Source organism: Nomascus leucogenys, chromosome 6 (assembly GCF_006542625.1).
Source record: "Nomascus leucogenys isolate Asia chromosome 6, Asia_NLE_v1, whole genome shotgun sequence".
Lineage (NCBI taxonomy): Eukaryota > Metazoa > Chordata > Mammalia > Primates > Hylobatidae > Nomascus > Nomascus leucogenys.
Genome location: NC_044386.1, coordinates 44,588,195 through 44,612,329, shown reverse-complemented (window position 1 = coordinate 44,612,329; position 24,135 = coordinate 44,588,195). Strand labels below are relative to the sequence as shown.

General features: G+C 34.0%; 1 protein-coding gene across 3 annotated transcripts in view; it reads right to left on the bottom strand.

Moving 5' to 3' along the window:
* The window catches only part of ZNF280D (zinc finger protein 280D), a 105,776-nt gene that overhangs the window by 54,282 nt on the left and 27,359 nt on the right, over positions 1–24,135 (bottom strand). For all 3 annotated transcript variants that reach the window (XM_003266965.2, XM_012507559.1, XM_030814049.1), the window contains exons 4-10: positions 21,692–21,838; positions 18,753–18,818; positions 18,513–18,652; positions 11,227–11,344; positions 7,563–7,733; positions 7,304–7,413; positions 623–846 (exon numbers count right to left, since the gene is read on the bottom strand). In XM_003266965.2, the coding sequence (XP_003267013.1) occupies positions 623–846; positions 7,304–7,413; positions 7,563–7,733; positions 11,227–11,344; positions 18,513–18,652; positions 18,753–18,818; positions 21,692–21,838 (976 nt within the window). The remainder of the gene's footprint in view (positions 1–622; positions 847–7,303; positions 7,414–7,562; positions 7,734–11,226; positions 11,345–18,512; positions 18,653–18,752; positions 18,819–21,691; positions 21,839–24,135) is intronic.

Below are 24,135 nucleotides of genomic sequence, written 5' to 3'. Positions count from 1 at the left end.
AAAGATTACAACTGAACGATTATGAAGTACAAATTTCTAATATTTAAAGCATTCATATATTCCACTGGGAATTAAATCCCCAAATTTCTAAAGGTGTTAAATTTTAAAATCAAAACAGACATGTTTCCTAGAACTGATAATATCTCTAAAACTGATAACTTTTCCTGCAAGATGAATGTTCTAAAAACTATAAATATAAATTGAAAAATTTGAGCATTACATAGATTAGTATGGAGGAGCTCAACCTGAACAAACATAAAGTGGTTCTTCACATAATGTGAAGAAATATAAAATTCAAAGGCAACTAGAAAATTAAAAATGTCTAATAAAAATTCAAAAATCACTACTAAAGCAGAAAAAAGAAGTTCATTTTGTCTTAAGTTAAAATAAACAGTCCTTTCTTAAGCTATGTGAAAGAAATATAACTAACTGGATCCAAGAGTCAAAATCCACAACACAAGAAAGGACAGAAGCTTTTCAACAAGAGAATCTGCCTTTATTCTCAGTACAAAGTGTTAAAATAACTTACCTAGAATGGCATAGAAAACACAAAATAAAGGTATAACATTTTTATTTGCAGCATTTCAATTTTCAATAGAAATAAAAACAAGTATTTACATACCTAATGTTATTTTTTAGAATTTTCAAGCAACTGAAGCATTTAAAGGTTGTGTGAGTCTTCTGTTCTTCCTGGACATCTCCTTCATGTTTTCCATAATAAAAGTCATTAACTAACATGATCAATTTTCCTTTCTCTGAATCAATAGTTGTGTTTTTATTTACTGTACTTGAAAATTCTGTTTTAGCCAGTCCCAAAAAGTTATTTATCATGTCTGGACAACAATACTGAAAGAGAAAAAAAAAAAAAAAATACAAGCCTTACTTATTCTTTAAAAAAAACACATACCAAAAAGTGATTGTGTGTTTACACCTCAGGCCAGACCATTAAAACTATGCTTGTAATATATCTAGAAAAATAGTCACCAAAAATTTGTGGTGCATACAGTCTAAAAATTCAAATAATAAACACCTATTATCTTAATGTAAAAATTCAAAATGATTTGAGAAAACCTAAAACCAAGACATGGCCATAGCTCTAACAGCTTTACCCTTGCAATTTACCTTTTTAGATGTAAATATTTAATAATAATTTGTTCCTTAACCAAAAATCATTCATCTCATGTCCATGTCAAGATGTATAGAAAGGAAATGTTTATATGCCTTGATGTATATATTTAATTATCAAGTGATACACAAAATTTCATAAAGCCTGGTTGAGGTAAAATTAAAATATACAAAAATTATATAATATAGAATAGTGTCCTTAATTAGAAATGTGGATAATCTTGTCCCAAACGTAAAATTATCAAATTACATTGCAAAGTTAGTCTATGAACATTAAAGATTACCCTAAAACACCTATAAATTATGATACCCATAATAGATGATAAATTACTTGCGGTTTTTCTATTTTTTTAACAGAAAAGTAGGATAAGATCAGATTTTTAAAATAAACATATAAACTTTGTTCACAGAGTACCTTTTAAACAATGTTTCATATCTCTGTAAAACAGCTGAATAATAAACCATTGACAACCAAAAATGGACAACAACGTATAGTGAATTAGGGTGAAGGATTTAGTCATTGAGAACAGCGAAGTATCCTTGCTTATCCAAAAAACAAATAAGCACCTTAAGAGATGAGAACCAAGCTTAGATTTAAGGTTTTATAGGAGGATAGAGTAAGCTACGGAGGGGCATAGCTGAGCTATGGTACAATATCAACTGGTCATCTTTTATTCAGCCCTGGTACCTTTTAGTTTTATTAATAGATCTTCAATGCAACTCCTCATTTATCCCTTATTTTTGTGGGTTAAACATTCTGCAAATATTAAATATGTACTTTAATGCCACATACTATAGTTTGACAAATATCAGGCACCATATATCTATCATTCTTATCTTTACTCCTCCCAGTACACAGACCACGTTCTGTTGCTTTGTTAGTGCCCTAAAAATTTAGGTGGGTTTTTCAGAGCAAAGGAGGTGAGATCCTATTTTTATAGTTAAATAGGCCTTCTCATGTGAACATCCAACATCAGTCAACATTTTCCTCTTTTCTTCCTGAGAGTCATCCAAAAGCTACACAACCAAATTCTACAAATTGGTTTATCATTGAAACTGAGGGTCAGATAAAATCCACAGACTCCATAATACACGAAAGCACTACTCAAAGCAGCCAACATCAGGCAGATGGCATTTAGCTAGAAGTACACCAGAGAAGTAAAGGGGACCCAGTGGTAACAGATCTTAAAGGGTCAGTAAAAATATACATCTTAAAGGTGAAACACATATTCTGAATCACAAGGGTATATCCTCTGTTTGCAAAAATAGGTGCAGAAGCTGAGGCAAGAAGGATGGCAGCAGGAGTACCCCATACCTGATTCAGTACAGAGAAACAGAAAGGCAGTGCTACATAAAGAATCAGACACACAAGTCACAATTGCAGGAAGGCTTCTGCCCAGCAAAAAGCTGTTTAAACCAGCTAGCAAGCTGTGAGACTATCCTGGCAACCTATGCTTCCTCCTAAAAGGAACTTGTATAAAACAGCTGGCCCAAGAAAATCCAACTTGTTAAACATGATAGGCACTCACATCTAAACAAAAATACCATGTAATAAAAGAAAGCAAATAACAGAAAAATGTAAAATTCTAACAAAAACATCAGAAATATGCTGCCATGGAGCAGATGCAGATGAAAACAGTAGCCACAAATTTTAAAAACATAATGAAGCAATTGTCTCTATTTGGAAGACCACAAAGCAAGAAAAGATGCCAAGACAACAAGATATTTAGAAGGAGAAAAAAAAAGAGTGGCAAAATTAAGGGTGAAAGTATAGGAAAAAAATAAAATGAGAGACATGGAGACAAATTAGGAAGGAATACAGTGGTGAGTAGACATTGCAAATAAAATAACGGAAACATATTAGTAGGACAAAAGTCCATTTAAAAAAATTAAGGATTAGAAAAAAAAGACATATGCCAGGGAAAGAAGATAAAACAATTCATACTGGAGATGAAATTGTATGGGAATAAATATTTAAAAATACAATTCAAATAAACTGTGTTAAATCTAAACATACAGGTTGAAAGAACAAGCTGTATGCCAGAGACGACTCACCCAAAATTCCCAACACCAAGTTATATCATTATAAAATTATCAGTCTTCAAAACATTAAGAATGTAGACAACCAAAAAGCTATAGACAGCCAAACAAAAAGATCAAACACTTATAAAAGGCAAAATAATTCAGCTTGTCCCAGATTCCTCAACAGCAACACTGAATACTAGAAAACACGAGCTATACCAACAAAATCCTGATAGTGGGATTCAATTTACTTTATATTAGATCAAACTGTCTTTCCAGAATGGACTACAGTCAAATTGCTTTGAACATGAACGACCTCACAGAAAGATGTTTTCAGACTCCTCCTAAATGAAATTACTACAGAATGAACTTCAGCCAAACAGAAAACCAAATAAACCATGACGAAAACACTGATGATGAACACTGGGTATATTTACTGTAGAAAAAGATCAAAACAAATATGACATAAGGTAAAAAAAAAAAAAACAAACACAAATGTAATGTCATATGACCTGACAATGGAAAAATAATACAATGAACAAATAAAAATTGGGAGAGGATAAAAGGACAGAGTACAAGGTCAAGAGTTCATAGATTGACTCACAGTTCATAAAGGAGTATCAGAGCCACCAAATAAAGTAATATAGGTATAGACATTTTAACAGCAAAGGTAAACAAACACTCAGACAATATTGACTAAAATTAAGTAGCAAAAAGGAAGGGAAAGATGGGTGGGTTAAAAACAGGAAGTTTCATGCTACTTTAATCCTTCCTCATAGAAAAGAACAGTAGAGAATTGCTACAGGAATAGAAGACTAGTGGAGTTATACATTAAAATTAGAAACATAATCAGGAGAACAAAACTACAACTCTCTTAGAAACCCAAGCTACACACACATAAAGCAACCACGTTGTGAAAGGCTTTTAAAAAAGAGAGAAAGAAAGGATTAATGAAAAATTTTAACAGAACTAAGACCAAATAAATCTATCATATTGGTAAATCTAAACCCACTATTAAAAGAAGAGATTTTCACATAGGATCAGAAAAGAAAAATCAACTTTGCTAAAAGCAAAAGGCACACCTAAAACAAAGTAATTTAGAAGAGTTGAAAATAAAAGAATAAACAAAGAATACACCAGGTAAATGGAAACCATAACAAGGGTTGTGAGTCTAATATCAAAGTAGAATTTGGGCTAAAAAGCACTAACCATTAAAACCAAGAAAACGATATTTTATTAAAATGCTAAAGGATACATTCACAACACAGTTATTTTATTTTATTTTATTTTATTTTTGAGACAATCTCACTCTGTCACCCAGGCTGGAGTGCAGTGGTGCCATCTCGGCTCACTGCAACCTCCGCCTCCCAGGTTCAAGTGATTCTCTCGCCTCAGCCTCCCAAGTAGCTGGGACTACAGGCATGTGTCACCGTGCCTGGCTAAGTTTTTGTATTTTTAGTAGAGATGGGGTTTCACCATGTTGGCCAGGCTGGTCTCGAACTCCCAACCTCAGGTGATCTGCTGGCCTCGGCCTCCCAAAGTGCTGGGATTACAGGTGTGAGCCATGACTCCCGGCCTCACAATATAGTTATAAAAGCTAGATTCTTCTATATCACAAACAACAGCAACAACTTTGAAACAAAATTGCAATATATGAAAGAAAATACTGGTAATGAAAGCTATGAATTGAAATGTGGTGTTTCCCACTCCAGAACAGATCAAGTGGACTAAATGGAAGCGAAGACACAGAAATATAAATATAATTAATAAGCTATATTTGGTTGATAAATATCAAATTCCATACCCCAAAGGAGAAATAATATACCTATTTTCAAGCTTCCACGTAATATTGAATACCCCCTATACTTTACAAAAAAAAGTATTTGTGAAAGCTTGGGCTTTACCATTAAAGAAACAGTTTTGAAAGCTAGTTACGCCAGTTAATTGGTTATACAACAATGAGAAAAAATCTCAAAGAATTTTCTAAGGATTAATGAAATAATGTATTTAAAGCTTAGTACTGTGTCTGACACATGGTCTCAGATATTTTTTTCTAATTATTGTAGAATATTTGATATTTTAAATATTTTTCCATTGAAAGAAAACATTATATGCTAGTTGGCAAAAAATCATTCACAAATAATGTAAAAATCACATTCTTTTCAAAATGAAAGTTATTATAATATTAAAACTTTAGCTGATACATAAAAATATATCAACTAGAAAATAAAAAGTCCCCACAGATTTAAACTTTCCCTTCCTAGATTTGGAGACTATTCTTTCAAGATTTCCTTATGATATAAACATATACTGTTCATATTATCTTCAACTTAGTTCAGTTGTAAGAAATACAATTTCTTACAATGACAGAGATACTTTCCTTATTTAAAATGTCATAGTGTTCTATTATATTAATATGAAAATTCTATGAAGTTCTGGTTGTTTCTACCATAAGTAATTACAAGCCATGAAGTAACACATAAAAGCCACATTTTGGAGAATGTTGCCATTCTCTCCAGATGCAGAGACATATATAACATGCCACAATTTCTGTACAAAATAGAAAATAAGAACACTCATGTTTACTTGTACATCTAGAAAGAAACCCAGGGAGGATTCAAAACAAACTAATAAAAAATTATTTTCTTTGAGTCATACTAGGAACCAGGTAAAAAAGACACAGAGGTAAGATTCTTCACATATATATCATTGTAGGCTTTTTAATTTTGAATCATGTGACTGTATTGTTACCTGCTTAACAAATTAAACAGATAAAGAACATAGTCTTTGTTTTCTTCATCTATAATGCAAAACACAAAAAACATCAGAATTCTCATCAAAACATTACATAGAAGAGGAAAACTGAAAGTACTTCTACAGGATAATTCTCCTATAAGACCAAAGCACAACGTGCAGTTATCCAGGGCAATACTCTGAGAGTAAGGACAGACCAAATATGGCTCTGTACATGAATAAAAGACTGTATTTATAATTTTTTTAAGTTCCCTTATTTTTTTCTACCTTTTTTGTAAAATGCTGAATTTCAATAAAAATGTGTCGATCTCTGAAATGGCAAAAACTTTTCCTAAGTTACTTCTTTGCCATTGCACCCCTCTCCTTCCTTCTTTTCCTTATATAATCTACACTGCCTTTTTTCTGATCTCTTTTCTCCCTTCCTGTCATTTATACTGGGCATGCAAGGGGAGTACAGACCATCTCTACACAAACACAGCAGGATACTATAATATCTACTAAAATAAGTTTTACCTAAATCTCATACTTCATTAGTACTTTGAACATTTCTTAAAACCTAAATTCAGGGGCTTCTTATACCAATAAAAAGCTCAAATTCTGTAATCCCAGCACTTTGGGAGGCTGAGGCAGGCGGATCACGAGGTCAGGAGATCGAGGCCTTCCTGGCTAACACGATGAAACCCTGTCTGTCCTAAAAGTACAAAAATTAGCCAGGTGTGGTGGTGGGTGCCTGTAGTCCCAGCTACTTGGGAGGCTGAGGCAGGAGAATGGCGTGAACCCGGGAGGCGGAGCTTGCGGTGAGCAGAGATCATGCCACTGCACTCTAGCATGGGTGACAGAGCAAGACTCCGTCTCAAAAAAAAAAAAAAAAAGCTCAAATTAATTTACACAATTATATGAACTATATTCTGGACTGAGTTAAAACAATTATTTCATATTAAATGCTTCAACATTTGGAGTTTATACCTGAGTGTTAAAAATTAAAATGTAAAACTCGGATTTTCATTGTGTAATGTGACATGTACATGTTAACATGGACACAAAAATAAGGTAACAGAATTTTTAAGTTATATGCAAAAGTAAATACGTAATAAAATGCCTGTTTTATAAGAAGTTTGAAGAGTATGACCTAATAAATAAAATAATCAGATTAATACATTATTTTTATTTAAAATTAAAATACAAAAAGCATACATTATGATATATACAAATTTAAGTTTTAAAATTTGAGGATTTAGAAGGAATTTGAGAATCTATATAATCATTATGAATGTAAATTTTTATTTAAATTAAATGGAAAAACCAATGAGATTATTTCTGGACAAATCATTAATTACTGTAATCATCAGTATTTTTAGAAATGTGCAAACTTTTAACAAATTAAATTTTGAAAGAGTTTTACCTTCATGTGATTTTTCAAAGGATCCAAAAGATTGAAATGAATGTTGCACTTTGGACAAGCTCTTGGAAAAGGTGTTCCATTTTTAGATTGATTTGATGAGGTATTTGCACCTAAAGTAAATTCAGAACATTTATGACTCAAAATTCATCATTTTTTAACCGTAAATAACCACTAATAATACTTTTAAAATTTATAGCCACTTCAAAAATGTATGTATAAACACTATAACTTTTTTTTATGTACCAGATTTCATATTTACCTTTTGCTAGCATAGCCTGGGAAGAAGTCACTGAAGGAGATTTAACTGAAGGTAATACAGCTGAGGAATTTGCTCCAGAAACACTTTCGCTGGGCTTAGGCTTCTTTGGATTAACATTATTTATTTCGGAAGTAGAAGGACGTTTTGATAAAAATGAACTTTCACTCATACCTACAATAATTTAAATAGTGAGAAAAATATTTTTAAAAATTAGAATATTATTTACATCTGAGTAAAAATACTTTGGAGCTAAATTAAAGGTAATATAATTGAATTATCATATCATGACAATAATGATAAAACTTGATATGATCCAAACTCAAGGGTGTAAAGAAATTGCACATATATTTATCATGGACTACAGATATTTAAATAATTTAAAAAATAATCCCTCTATGAAACAAAATTCTAAATATGGCTTCAAATAGAGAAATATATAAATAGCTATCATAAAGGGAGCCAGACCAATATTCCAAGCAAAAAAAAAAAGTATACTATGAATAAGTTCTGACAAATGAATTATCTTTAGATGCTTAAGTGCATTGAGTACACTACAGTTTGTAAAAAAAAATTACCTGTTTCAAAAATTTAGAGATACTCTTAAGATACTTTTTTAAATTTAGCAACTTAAAATGTCTAATGGAAATTTAGTTCTTTCCTACCTAACAAACTGAAGAGTGGGTAAGAGTGGTCTACTCATGGCTTTGAGTGGTATTACCCATTTATCGCTACGTACAAAGTGGAAATAACTAATCTTGAATGATAATACTTCATTCATTTATATAAAAGAACACATAGGCCAGGCACGGTGGCTCACGCCTGTAATCCCAGCACTTTGGGAGGCTGAGGCGGGCAGATCACGAGGTCAGGAGATCGAGACCATCCTGGCAAACATGGTGAAACCCCGTCTCTACTAAAATACAAAAAATTAGCCTGGCGTGGTGACAGGCACCTGTAGTCCCAGCTACTCGGGAGGCTGAGGCAGGAGAATGGCATGAACCCGGGAGGCGGAGCTTGCAGTGAGCCGAGATCGCGCCACTACACTCCAGCCTGGGCGACAGAGACAGACTCTGTCTCAAAAAAAAAAAAAAAAGAAAGGACACATAATGGCAGTATAATGATTTTCACACTATGTTCCCCAGAAATAAATGGGTTTGTTTTAGAGAATATATTGAGCATGTCTAAGAAACAAACTCTTTTTTGCTTTATTTATTTAAATTTTGCATAACATTTTATATAAGGATTTCATTCCTAAAAATACTTTCCCATTTGAAAACCATTTTGTTAAGGCTAAAGGATTTTAGTTTTATTTAATGCATTTGCAAGAGAAATGAGGATATCCAGGCTATAAAAAGGCTCGGAAAAGTCTTTTTTTGAAAATAACATACAACTGTACTTTGTAAAAGAGATTCTAAAACTGTACATCATATTTTAATCCTCACAATTGTACATTAAAAGTAGAAATGGTAAGGTAACTATATTAGAAGTATTCCAGGTTTTTAAGTCAGACAAGTTCAAATCCACACCTTGTCAGTCTCTAGTTATGTATTCTTAGCTTAATTTCCCTAAGCCTCAGTTTCCTTTTTTATAAAATAAGTTATAAGTTTACAGAGCTGCTTTAAGGATAAGACAATGTACTTAAGGCACCCAACAAAACATTTGGTACACAGAAAGCACTCAGTAATAAATTACAGATATTATCATTACTAACAAAATACTTTATATTTAACTTACCTCAGAGAGGGAAAATATAATAATAGATTAACCTGTCAGCTTTTTAATACGGGCAAACATTACAGCAAAATACGAGTATTATACTACTTGGCTTCTCTGTTTTATCCTTTTCAGATAACATAAAAATGATTTTTTTCCATCTTCAAAATACTCGATTACTGATAGATATACTGTAGGTACATGGCAAAAATTCTGTATAATCACATTCACATTCTTGTGAGATGTTTAAGTTACCTGAAAAACCAATGAATGCTGGAATTCTGAATTAAGCATCTGATTATATAGGCGGCTGGACAGTAGAAACAGACTGCTTTAAGAATTTTGAAAACAAGAAATCTCAAGATTAAATAAAATCACTGTATTTGTTTTAAATATTGATGCTTTAACTTATTTCTCTGTTGTGTTTGGCTTGTGCTGCTCCCTACCCTCAACAGCGCTCTCTGCTGGTAAAAATCCTATTCTCATTCAAGATTTAGCTCAAATCCAGTCTTCTCCAAACCCCCATAATCTCCCTAGATGGTAGTCTGTTAATCATGTTACTGAACATGTAGCACATATCATTCATAATTATCATTCAGAATAACTGTGTTGTCAAGCCTTTTAAAGCTTATAATGTATTCTCACATTTCACTTGGATTTGGGCATAAAAAATCCCTAAGTAGAGCAAGAATTAAAGTTACATGTCCAAACGAATGGTTCCAGATGTGAAAAATGAATGCATTCTACAAGAAAAATTAAAATCTCCCTTTTAACAATATGAGAAAACCAAAGTGGTTAGGTAACTTAATAGAGACTACAAAAATCTTAAGAATAGAGGATCAAATCATCCCCCTTACTGCTCAGGCTAAAGTCCCACTCACTGAAGTAGAACACTTACAGAAAGAATAGGAGTCATTATTTCTCTTTATTCCCAAGAAGTTTCAAGAATTTAGACTTTTTCTATGAATAAAGTCTACATGCTTTATGAAACCAGACTTAAGACAACTATTTTTTTCTCCCTGTTTCTTTCGGTTTTTACCTATTTCACAAACCAGATTGTTACTAAATATGTGACACCCAGAGAGATGAATATCAAATCAAGTATAAAAAAAATGGAAAAACAGTTTAAGTTTATAAATAAAAGTTAGTATTACTATTAAAAAAACTGGGAGAGGGTTTGGTAAATTCTCTGCACTGATTTGTTAGTAAATCTAAAAATTCCAAAAAATCATGTATATGTCTGTTTAGTCAAATATTTGAATAGATACAAATTGCTAATATACAAGAGTAACTGCCTTGATTACAGGGAATTTTCAATTAGATAAAATTATTTTATAGTACACTAATTTATTTTAGATTAATGAAGAACTTTGTTATAGTACACAATCAAAGAACTTTAAATGTTCCTCAACAGGGAAAGTTCACTAATCCTTCAATGTACATTTAATGAGTACTTACTATGTACAAATCACTATTTATTGTTGGCAGTTTATAATAGCACTTTATAATCATATTGAACTATCACGCTGAAACAATTAGAATAGAAAGACATTAAACTAATTAAGAAATCAACTATAACCATATATTTTTCACACTAGTGTCCATAGAAACTAATTAATACTTTTTTAAACAGAGTATTTAGGCTACCTGAGAAGTTCTCTAACTCACAGAAATTATTTTAATATTTCTCAGCTATGGTTAGCTCCAAGTGAGAATGAGTTCAAAGTTGGTTAGCTTACTTAATAGGAAGAAATAAAATATTCTGTCATTAAACAGGATTTTACAGAAAATTACCCACGAAAGGTATTCAAGAACTACTGGTGACGTTCCACCTTATAATATATGAAAAACTTCACATAAGGGTAGGGGCTTCAAAACAGGAAGTCAATCTCATATGCATATTCATCAAGTTTCTTTCTATAATCTTTATGAAAAAAATACTAAAACCAACCTGCCATAGAAAGTGTTGGTCCCCCTTGGTAATGTGATAATCCTGTATCCTGGGTCAAGTCAAATAGTAACTCTGATGACTTATTAGACACAACTCGTGATGAGTTTGTTATATAACCCTGTTAAATAGTTCAAAGGAAAAATAATACATTTATTCAACAGTTATAATTATTTCAATATAATTATATATTATATATTATGTAATTTTATGTAATTATATAAGAATTTTATTTCATAGACATTTATAAAAGTAAACTTAATTGTATGCCCAATATTCTAAGGAAACCCTTTGATGACTCAATTATTAATAAGTTAAAAACACAAAGATAATTGCTACTTTGCCAAAATTATCATCTACTGAAACTGAAAGCAAGCTATTACTTAGAGCTGGTTTACTGCTGACTAGAAAACTAAAATGGGGGGCATATTCTTAGTCCAACTTCTTCAAGGTAAAAGAAACATAAATCAACTTATATATCAATAAGATTGATACACTTTAGATGACTTCTAAAGATTCAGTATCCCCATTAAAGGGCAAATAATAGAACTTAGCAAAATCTTTGGGCAAAAGCAAGGAGAAAAATAAAAACCATATTTACATGATCAAAAAAATTAAAAGCTTCTATGCCTCTAAAAACCTCACATCTGAGATATCAGGGCAAACAAATGGAATCAATCTGCAGTACTGTGCATCAGTGTTAAGGATGAATGTATCACATAATATGAATTTTGAAATCATCTTTATTGGAGAAATGTATAAGCTATGCGTCAGAAAGAAAAAAAATGGGCCCCACACACTTTCCATCATCCCATAGAAAACCATGCTAGGCCAGGAATCTTCCGTCTTATCAGGCAAATATGAAAGCAAACCGGTCAGTAGAGTGAACAAATAAGAATGCCAGGCAGACAGGGTTTAGAACAGAAGTTGTTTATAGGAATAATTGGGGCCAGCTGTCCTGCTCCTGGAGGCCTCCGGACTCAAAGGAAGTTTTAGCCCTTCTATCAGGAGAAAGGGTGGTCCAAACTAAAAAGAAGATCTTAAGAAGAAAGGAGTGAAAAGTATGAGATGAATGATAATGGGGTCAAGTATAAAGCAGTATAAAGTTATAATACATATGAGCATACATATATGGTGTACATAATTATGAAAAATATGGTCAATATAATTTAGGGACATACACTCCAACATTATTATACATTAAATATAATGACACATACACACACACACACAAGTATACTCCAATACTATTAATACTTCTAAAAGATACTAATTGTGGACAGTAAGCTCTCAGAGTGACTTTTGGGCCATTCTACATGTCATAATATATAACAAGCGGATTAACAATGATTAAAAATTAAAGGAAAAATGACTATCACTTTAGGAAAAATACGGGCAAAGGACATAAACTGAGATAATTCAGAAGTCAAATACTAATGAACAACACATACGAAATACCTTTTTTCCAAATTACTAGCCAAAGAAATGCAAATAAAAACAGCAACATTTAACTAATGAATTGGCATGTTACCATAATATCTACTACATAATAAATTAATTAGCCACTACTCTTAAAAGTGTTAAGTTCATGGAAGACAAAGAAAGAATGAATAACTAGAAAATACGAGGAGATTGAAAAGAAATAACTGCAAGGTAGGATCCTGAATAGGATACTGGGCAGGAAAAAGAACATTAATGGGAAAACTGATGAAATTCCAGTAAGGTCTATAGTTGGGTTAATGTTAATTACCCAGTTGTGATAAGACGTTAACATAAAGGGAAACTGGGTAAGGGGTATATGGGAACTGTTTGTACTATTTTTTCTGTGTCTAATATTAGTTTGGATTAAAAAGCAATGATAACATTCATTATTGGCAAAGTAGAGCTTATATTTTAGCATAATTTTTCTGCATAAAAGCTTTGGCAGTAGTTAGTGAAGGCATTAAAAGGTTCACTTCCTTTTTTTGTGTGTGTGTGAAATGGAGTTTCACTTTTGTTGCCCAGGCTGGAGTGCAATGACCTGATCTCTGCTCACTGCAACCTCTGCCTCCTGGGTTCAACTGATTCTCCTGTCTCAGCCTCCTGAGTAGCTGGGACTACAGGCTCATGCCACCACACCCAGCTAATTTTCATATTTTTAGTAGAGACAGGGTTTCATCATATTGGTCAGGCTGGTCTTGAACTTCTGACCTCAGGTGATCCACCTGTCTTGGCCTCCCAAAGTGCTGGGATTACAGGCGTGAGCCACTGTGCCCAGCCGGTTCACCCCCTTTGATCTAATTATTCCATTTTTAAGAATTTATGGTAATGAAATAAAAATGTTTAAGGGAAAATTAGTTATAACAGAAAAACAATTATAACCTGTATGTCTAACAATGGAGAAATGATTAAACTGATAAACTATTGTGCAAAAATTAACTTTTTTTTTTTTTTGAGGCAGAGTCTCACTCTGTCGCCAGGCTGGAGTGCAGTGGCATGATCTCGGCTCACTGCAGCCTCCACCTCCTGGGTTCAAGCAATTCTGCCTCAGCCTCCCGAGTAGCCAGGACTACAGGTGCACGCCACCATGCCCAGCTAATTTTTGTATTTTTAGTAGAGACAGGGTTTCATCATGTTGGCCAGGATGGTCTCCATCTCTTGACCTCATGATCTGCCCACTTTAGCCTCCCAAAGTGCTGGGATTACAGGTGTGAGGCACTGCACCCGGCCAAATTAACATTTTTTTAGGAAATGTTCCAAGTAGAATGTTCAGTGAAAAAAGAGAAATATGTATTTGCATATACTATAGGGTCCTGATAAACTCTTCTCACTTTTCTAAACTCTGTCCCCAAATACATATTACTTCATAAGAGAAACATAAAAGTTTTATTATTATAAATTAAGGAATATTCAAGTTTTAAGAATTTTGCTTTATTACCAACTTTTCTATTGACACGGGTTTGTTAAGAAGTTACAGAAACAAGCTATTGATGTAACTCAAACTAATCCTAGAATTTGAGGCCTAATAGGCAGATGTAGGCATTTGGGCCTCAACATGTAGTATTTTCTTTTTATAAAGCCCTATGATTTAATAGTAATAAAACATAATCTTACTTCAAAGTAAACATTTTCTCCAAATATTTGTGAAAAAATGCAAAAGTTACTTCTGAGTTTCAAGTTACTCACCTTTCAAACTGAAATAATAATCACAATTGTTTGTTTTAAATGTACTTGCTCTTCATGGTACATGTATCATATCAAGCAGCTATCACAACAACACTAATAAAGACCTAATATTATTCCCCATTTTATAAATAGGTAAACTAAGGTTAGGTGGGGTCGAGTAGGGCTCCCAGTACAGCCCCACTTGTTGCTGATGGAGCTGGAAATAGAAACCACGTCTGACTGATTACAAAGCCCATGCACTTAAGCTATATCACATTGACTTTCTGGGTAATAATAATATATCCCATCCCTGCCAACCTGAAAGCGATGTTGAGATACGACATTCCATGAAAAAGTAAAAACACACACACAAAATATGACATGAAATAAAAAACTACTAATTATAATTTATTAAAATGACTTCCAAAATTCAGAGAAAAGTCACTTAAACAGGATTCTCAACTCATTCCAGAATACTCCTCTGTCATTCTTAACTTTGACTTCACAGTAGAATCACACTTGAAGAGTTTTTAAGAAGCTATCATTTCTGGGTTCCACCCAGACCAACTGTCAAAACCTCTCATTTTTTAAAAGAACCCAAGTACTGGGAACCATCAACTGAGGTGCTTTGATTTAAAAACTATGACCAAAACATTCTGAGTCAGAAAAGAATCTAATTCCTAACTCTTATAACACCAAACGTACAAACTCTTGCTTTTATTTTTTTTTCCCCATCCTCGGTCAAATGTTGGAAAGATTTTTACCTAACGAACTATTAAATAATGTTTTCTCTATTTTTTTTCCTCAAATGCCAAACAGCTTATAATAAGCATAAAAGAAACCACTGAGTTAATTTGATTCCAACTAATAGCAAAGAATTTTTACATTCTGGGTACCTTTCCAGCTATACCTTCAGGAACACCTATTACTTTTTTTTTTTTTTTTTTTGAGATGGAGTCTCACTCTGTCACCCAGGCTGGAGTGCAGTGGCAGGATCTTAGCTCACTGCAACTTCCGCCTCCCAGGTTCAAGTGATTCTCCTGCCTCAGCCTCCCAAGTAGCTGGGATTACAGGTGCCCACCACCACGCCCAGCTAACTTTTGTATTGTTAGTAGAGACGGGGTTTTGCCCTGTTGGCCAGGCTGGTCTTAAAGTTTACCCTGACCTCAGGTGATCCGCTTGCCTCGGCCTCCCAAAGTGCTGGGACTACAGCCGTGAGCCACTCCGCCCAGCCGTCTATTACATTTTTTAAAACATTAGAAATAGCCTGTGGAGCCTTAGATGATTCAAGATAGAGACTCAGCAGTCTCCCTTATTGTTCTTATTATTTAAACAATATACATTTTTAGGAAAATTTACTACTATTTTTCTGAGACAGTGGTGCCCTAACTCTTTGGCTTCAGAATCATCTTATGCACTTTAAAATTGTTGAACCCAAAAAGACTTTTTGTTTACATTGGTTATATCTATCAATATTTTCCATATTAGAAATTAAAACAGAGAATATTTTATAATATTTTATTCATTTTAAAATAAACTCATTACAGATTAACATAAATAACATTTTAATGAAAAATGACTTGCAAACGCAAAAAAAAAAAAAACTAGTGAAAAGTGACATTGTTTCACATCTTTGCAAAGCTCTTAAATATCTAGCTTAATCAAAAATTGTTTTAGTCTCTTATCTGCTTCTGCCTTCAGTCTACTAGGACATGTTGTTTTGGTTGAGGAATATTATTAAAATCTGCCTCATAGGAATATATAACTGGAAAAGGGAGTGTTTTAATAGGGTTTTAATTAACTGTGGATATACTACTTTGATACTATACCAAAACTGAACAGTTGGTACTTTCTTAAAGGTTGCAGTGTGAAATCTGAAGCCGTATCCCAGAACACCCGTTCCATTAAAATCATTGGTCTATCTTAGCTTTTAAATGGGTGTTTTACCCATGCATACTTTTGTAGTATATATACTAGTTATGTGGAAAATACTGGTTTCACTGAATTACACAGGTCTTCCAAATGGTGACACAGTTCATTACACAATATTTTAAAAATCATTATTTATGAACACCACCACCCATCAGAAAACTCTTAAAGTATTCAAAAGCTGCCAAGATCACGGTGGCAAATGAGTTTTCCAAAATTCTAATTTTTGCTTGAAAGTTCAAATTTTACCATTGGTAAGAAATACTACTATCAATTATTTCTGCTGAAGTGACAGGTTTGAGGAAATGTTTGCCAAACAATCAAGATTGACTAAGTGTGTGTGGCAGACAGACTCTAAAGTGGCCTCCATGTAAATGTCATTACCCATAATCCCCAGGTCCTGGTATTCATGTCCTGTGTAATTCCCTCCCATTGAGTGTGGGCAGGACCTCTGACTTGCTTTTAACCAATAGAATACAACAAAGGTGACAGGATATATATGATTTTTGTGTAAGTGATTATGTTACCTAAGACTGTAAGGGCATCTTGCTAAGGACTCACTCTCACCTGCTAGCTTTGAGGAAGCAAGCAGCCTTATTGGGAAGACCTACCTGGCAAGGAGCCAGCCAAAAGCCAACCAGATACTGAGATTCTCAGTCCAACAACCCTTAAGGAACTGAATGCTACCGACAACCATGTGAACTTGGAAGCAAATACTTCCCCAACAGAATTTCAGATGAAACTGCAACTTCAGGGACCACATCTTGAATGCAGCCTTGTGAGATCCTTAAGCAGAAAACCCACCTAAGCCATGACCTGATTCCTGACCCAAAGAAATTGTGAGACCATGAGATAAAGAGTGTATGTTGTTTTAAGCTGTGTAAGTTTGTGGTAATATTGATACACAGAAACAAGTATCTAACACACCATGGTTTGTCAGTCATTCTTTCATGTAACAACAAAAAAAAATCAGGTAGTTTACCTCACAATTCAATCATACAAATGCTTTTCCTCAAGACAACCATCATACTTCAGACACAGAGGTACTTTATGCATACTACCCAAGTCATCACACAGAATATTTTAAAAAACACACATTCAAGTGTAGAGAGTGAACAAAACTAATAACATTTTAATACTTCATCAGGGAAATTGGGTATAACTGAGTAATAGTTGAGTAATGTAGTTTACTGTGAGTGCACGGCAGGTGACTAATACAGAAACTACAAGTACACTTTGGTGGCACTACCTTGATTCACACTAAGGCACCAGCAGGTTACCCACCATTACTTTAGCATCACCAGTGCAAATGCCAACACAGTGGAAAAGGAGAACAGTCTTTGATTATAATGACAACATTGTTGACCCTCAAACCTCTGAAAGGGTCTTGGGGAAACCCAGGGGATTGCAAACTACAGTCCGAGAACTGTTCAACTAAGGCAATTCTTTCATGTCTAAAAAACTGTACATTTATATACAACATATATGTATGTATGTGTGCATATACATATAAACTATGAGTTAGGCTGCATTGAAATTCCAGATCCATCAACTGCCAGCTTTGGGATCTTGAATAAATCTTTCAACCTCTATGAGCCTCAGTTTCCCCAACTAAAAAATAAGGATAATAATAGTGTTTACTTCATGGGGATGTTTAAGAACTAAATAAAATGAATTCACCTACAGCATTTAGCACAAAGCCTTATACATATTAACAGCTCAATGAACGTTAACTATTACCATTTTCTATTACTTTTTGTAACAAAAAAAGTGGGAGTTTTTTGTAATAGGAAAAAATGTTTGTTTTTTTTTAACTAACTGAACTATGAAGGAATGTTTTCAGAATAAAAAGCTATGATGGTCACTTGACTGTTTTCCCAATTAAGAATATCTGGCCCCGTCTGCAATCTTAAATATTTGTCATTATGCAATATTTATTACTGATTATAATTTTATTCATATTTTGATAGCATAGTTTTCATTACTGTACCTGTTTAGGCATACTGCTTGTTATTAACAGGTTGGGTAGTTAGCTCCTTCAGTTATTACTTGGGGTACTGCTTGAGCTAGCAAAAATATGGTGACATTTTCTGATGCTAACTATGCTTCTACTGGATGACTACTTATGACAGTCCAGAATTTTAACTGGGTACTGTTGATACAAAACAACATCCAATGGATCCCTGAGCTGGCTGTATAGTTTTAGAAACACTTACAGGTTTAGAAAAAGGCTGAACAATAACAGAACTATCTGAAGATCTAGACTCAGGATGAAAATTTATTGGTGAGGCAGGCACTGGATTTGATGTTGGATTCGTGTAGTGTTGACTTGTAGGCTTGAATGCAGCAGTAATACCTGTATTTTAAAGTAACACAATATATTGAAATTATTTGTACATAATCAATTTTGTCAAAATACTTCATTTTAAAATTAAAATAGTACAATAATACTGTACCTCGACTGAGTGCACCATTCTTTAGTCCCCTTGAATATGAGCTGGGGTTAACTCTGTTCAAAATATCTATAAAAGATTATATTTATTTTAGAATTCATTGTTTGAATGAAATACGTAAGATAATAGAAATCATGAATTGAAAACATTTAAACAGATTTATGGAAGGAGTATATAACTAATCACTGATTTAAGAATATAGTTCATTTTAAACACATGTGTCTTTATCTACTAAAGAAACAAATGAAACAAGCCTTTGTTTTACAGACTAAGAACAATCTTTCTCATTGTAACTCAAAATCCAAAAGCCAGGAGGGAATGACAAATCTGACTACATGTGAGTCAAAACATTGTGCTTGCAAAGAAACATCACATAATTAATAAAAATTTTCCAAAAACATATTTATATATAACCTATAATTTAAATGTGTATCTTTCTTTGCATGATGACAGGGCTGTTACATACAGTCAGGTTCCTATGACTCAAAATCAAATCCTTGCCCAACCTCTGCACTGCATTCACTCCTCCAAAAGCCTTGAAGTTTCATTACAGAAAATCTCATTGGATTATCTACTATTAGTTTTGAGTTTAAAAAGAAAAACTATCAGAGATTGCAGACTAAAGTGAACCAATAGTTTATCATAGCATTTTATTAGTTAAGAGGTTTCAAATTTACCACTACACCAGAAGTCAATCTGAGCCTGCCATGACTTTGAGGATCAATTTAAAGTTCCTCATTCTTGCATGCATGTAAACTCTGTACCTTCTAGCTTATCAAATTAAGGTTTGGAAGCATGAGGATTTGCCTAAAATTGCTGGTTAGAAAAAGGTAAAAAGCACCAAAAAAAAAAAAAAACCCACCAAATCTCATAAAAATTTCTTTTATCTTCCTCACCGTAGAAAGAAACCAGATCCCATTAAGTAATTCTATAAAATAATGGTTCATACAGAAATATGGTTGTTTTCTGATAAGGTCAATGCAGTGCTCTGTAATTAAACACTACAGCAGTCTTATTAGAGAAAGATCTACTGCAAGAACTCGAAACTGTTTTCACGCAGAAATTCAGGATTAAATATTTACTCAAACCATGAAAGAGCTATTGCTGTAGCACTTTTTGGTGGGTGTAGTCTATGGATCACAAGTTTTTGCCCTCCTTTCCTGCAGTTTTATATAAACATTTAACTCATGTTCCATATGTTAACGTATTTTATGGCTTACAAATAAAACAATAAAACCATTTAAAATATTCGCCTTAACACTGTAGAAAAGAAATTCTATTGGGGTCAATCCCCTTCATGATGGAATTATTTTAAAACTAATGTACAATGTTCTACCTGAATACCATGAAAAGTAATCTACAATCAGTATAAATTCAACTTGAATCTTAACTGTCATGTTTTCAATGAGTTTGAATTTTGCAATATAATATTTCAGTATAAAACAATAATTAATAGAATATTATGTCCCACTATCACCAACAATGCCATCATGCCTAATTCATTTTATAATCCAAGTGGCACTCCACTTAGCATTCCATGAGAGGTGACCAATGTGCCACAGGAAACAGTACTGAAAATTCGATTGCTGAAATTACTCTCTCTCTGATAAAATTGAATAAAGGTGCCAATCCAAGTTTAGAGGTAAGCGAAGCAAGAACTAGGCTTTCAGAAAATTTTGGTCTCTTAATCACACTTTTAAGCACTACCATGGTAAGTAAACACACACACACAGACACACACACTAGTAAACTGGGTACATAAAATTCTTTGGTAAATTCTCCTGGCTTCAAACAAACAAGTAAACAAAATGGAGAAGGATCTATTTTCTGTTTCTCCCTGAAATTTGTACATTATTTCTCTGCACTGTCATACATTTTTGAGTGGACATTTTAACAAATGTCATCAGTATCTGTACGTTAATATAACAATGCCAAGCCCAATTATCTAATTCAAAGCTAATAAGCCACAAAGGTACCAAGTTGTTCTGCCCAAAATCCTTAAGGATTTAAATGTACTAAATGCTACATCATCCAAGTACAGTGGCTGTAGACAGCGCCATTCTCTTTCATGAATATAAAAAGGAGTTGCTGGAAGATGGATATGGTCAGAAGCTGCAGCTTCTATTGGTACACAGGCCAGAGTCTGTGCAATCATTCATCACCTATACATTTTGTAGCCATGTATAGATGACACTGCAATGAGGACTGGATATGAGAAGTCCCGTTTGAGACTAATAAAAACTCACTTAGTATATTCTGAAATTTTAAGCAAAGCATTCCAAATGTTTTATTTTCTCTTCTTCTGGGTTTGAGAAAAATGAAAAAGAATAAACAGATATATATGTTACTTAAGGCCAGGTGCAGTGACTCACACCTGTTATCTTAGCACTTGGGGAGTCCAAGGCAGGTGGATCATTTGAGGTCTGGAGTTCGAGAGCAGCCTAGGCAGCATGGTGAGACCGTCTCTATAAAAAACACAAAAATTAGCCAGGCATGGTAACACACGCCTGTAGTCCCAGCTACTTGGGAAGCTGAGGTGGGAGGATCACTTGAGCCAAGGAGGTTGAGGCTACAGTGAGCTGTGACTGCGCCACTGCACTCCAGCCTAGCGACACAGTGAGACCCTATCTCAAAATAAATAAATAAATAACTTAACTCCATTAAAAATTATGATTTCTAATCTCAGAAGACCTCCAGGGTCACCAGCTAATCTCAGTCCATTTCTCTTTTCTGACATCTGATATTTAATCTCTTACCTCCTTCCTCGAGTCCCCAATCACATCCCCATCCTGATTCTCAAGTTCTTACTGGCCTCCCACCCAATCTCTGATACCTAAATCTTTACAGTGGAACATGAACATCAAGTACCTATTAAACAGTTCACAAGATTTGTTAGAAATAATACCTTATAAAGCTTGGTTTCACTAAAAGTAAATGCTTACTTGAAATTGCTGGTTTTGAACTTGATATCTCTCCAACAAAGATTGGCTCATCATCATCGTCATCCTCAACTTCTTTTACTTTCTTCTGCCATGGTTCCAGCTCCTCTTCTTCACATTCCATAAACAGTTCTGCCATTTTTGAATTACCTAATTTTCAAAAGGAGAGAAGTAAACCTCATTTTTGAAAATAAAAATAAAAACGTTTTTGTAATACATAGCATTAAATTTAAGATGTACTTTAATAATCTTAATAGCAATTTCTGAATTGATATTTGTAGTCAGTATGTGGTAACAACAGTGAGAAATGCAGAGCTTACTCTCTAAAATATTAAATAGTAAAATTTAGCTAAACAGATAATCAATGACAGTAGTTATTTATACTAGACAGAAAATTTGGAAGTCAAATTCAGTGAAGGTGAGTTTCAGTCATATACATAGAATATGATTATCTCTACAAAAAGGATTATACCCATTGTCTTTTTAAAAAATGTATTCACAAAACGCAGATAAACTAAGAATAACAGGCAACAGGTGGGAGATAAACTGGATAAACTAAACCAGACTCAAGAATGCCAGGCAGGATGGGAGCAGTGGCTCACACCTGTAATCCCAGCACTTTGGGAAGCCAAGACAGACAGACTGCTTGAGGTCAGGGGTTTGAGACCAGCCTGGCCAACATGGTGAAACCCCATCTCTGCTAAAAATAGAAAAAAATTAGCCAGGCATGGTGGCCCGCATCTGTAATCCCAGCTCCTTGGGAGGCTGAGTCAGGAGAATCGCTTGAATCTAGAAGGTGGAGGTTGCAGTGAGCTGAGATCACGCCACTGCATTCCAGCCAGGGTGACAGAGTGAGAGTATGTCAAAAAAAAAAAATGCCAGGCGCAGAACACAGCAGGGAAGAGATGCTAGAATAGAATATGGAAAACTAATTAGGCTTATTCAGTTAAGGGCAAAATAGATATTTCTCACAGGAAGAATGTCACAAATCATTTTCTAGTCTAATGTTATACTATAGTCCACCTACCAAAACAAAAGGCCTTCCCATTTTCCTAAATGCCATCAATATCATGAAACTTTTTTCTCTAAACTGTACTATTTCACAAATTATACAGAGTTCTTCAAATCTAATAATTAAAAATACTAATTTTCATTGGTAAGTCATAACTTAGCATTTGTGTTTTTTAAATACTTGAAATACCAGCCTTATTGTGTGTCTCAGAGCTATTATTTATACCACTTCTTCTACCTAGAATATCTTTCCTTCTCAGCTTTACAATCTATATCACTCCAGTCTGGAGCAAAGAGAGCAGAAAGTTGGCATCAAATTGAATAATCCAAATCTTTACTCCACTGTTTCTAATCATATGACTCTAGAGAAGTCACTTGAAACCTATTTTCCTCATCTACAACACAAGTATGATATCTATCAAAATGCCACATAAAGCACCTAAAATCAAGTGGATACTCAACAAAATATTAATTCCCTGGCCCTCCTTCCTCTTGTAAACCATTAGATTTTACTTTCCTTCAAAATCTGAACTACATTGATAATCAATATCATGCAATTCAAGATTTAACATATATGATCTCAAACTGCTATTTTTTCATGTGTCTTAATTTTATGTGTCCAAGGTCATATAGGAATACATTTCCCCCTATACATTAGAGGGGCAGTAGGCACATGGCATATAATAATCTATGGACTAGGTGAAGTCAGAAAATGCAAAATTTTAAACAAGTAGGGAGACCTGTTGTATAGTAATAACAAAAGTATCATATATATCCAGTTGGTATATGTATAGGCTGAACTGTGTTTTCTCAAAATTCATATGTTTAAGACCTAACCCTCACCACCATAAAATGTGACTATATTTGGAGACTGGGTCCTCAGAAGTAATTAAATTAAAATAAGGTTAGTAGGGTGGGCCCTAATCTAGTATGACTGGTGTCCTTAATAGAAGAGGAGATTAGGACACAGACACAAGCAGGAAAGGAGATCACATGAAGATGTAAGGAGAAGATGGAGGACAGGCACAGTGGCTCACACCTGTAATCACAACACTTTGGGAGGCTGAGGAAGGTGGATCACCTGAGGTCAGGAGTTCGATACCAGCCCGGCCAACACAGTGAAACCCAGTCTCTACTAAAAATAGAAAAAAAATTAGCCAGGCGTGGTGGAGAGTACCTGTAGTCCCAGCTACTCAGGAGGCTGAGGCGGGAGAATCACTTGAGCCCAGGAGGAGGAGGTTGCAATGAGCCGAGGTCGTGCCACTGCACTCCAGCCTGGGTGACAGAGTGAGAATGTGTCTCAAAAACAAAACAAAACAAAACAAAACCAGAAGATGGCCATCTACAAGTCAAGAAGAGAGGCCTCAAACCCTTCCCATATGGCCCCCAGAAGAAATCAATCCTATCAACACCTCAATCTTGGACTTCTAGCCTCA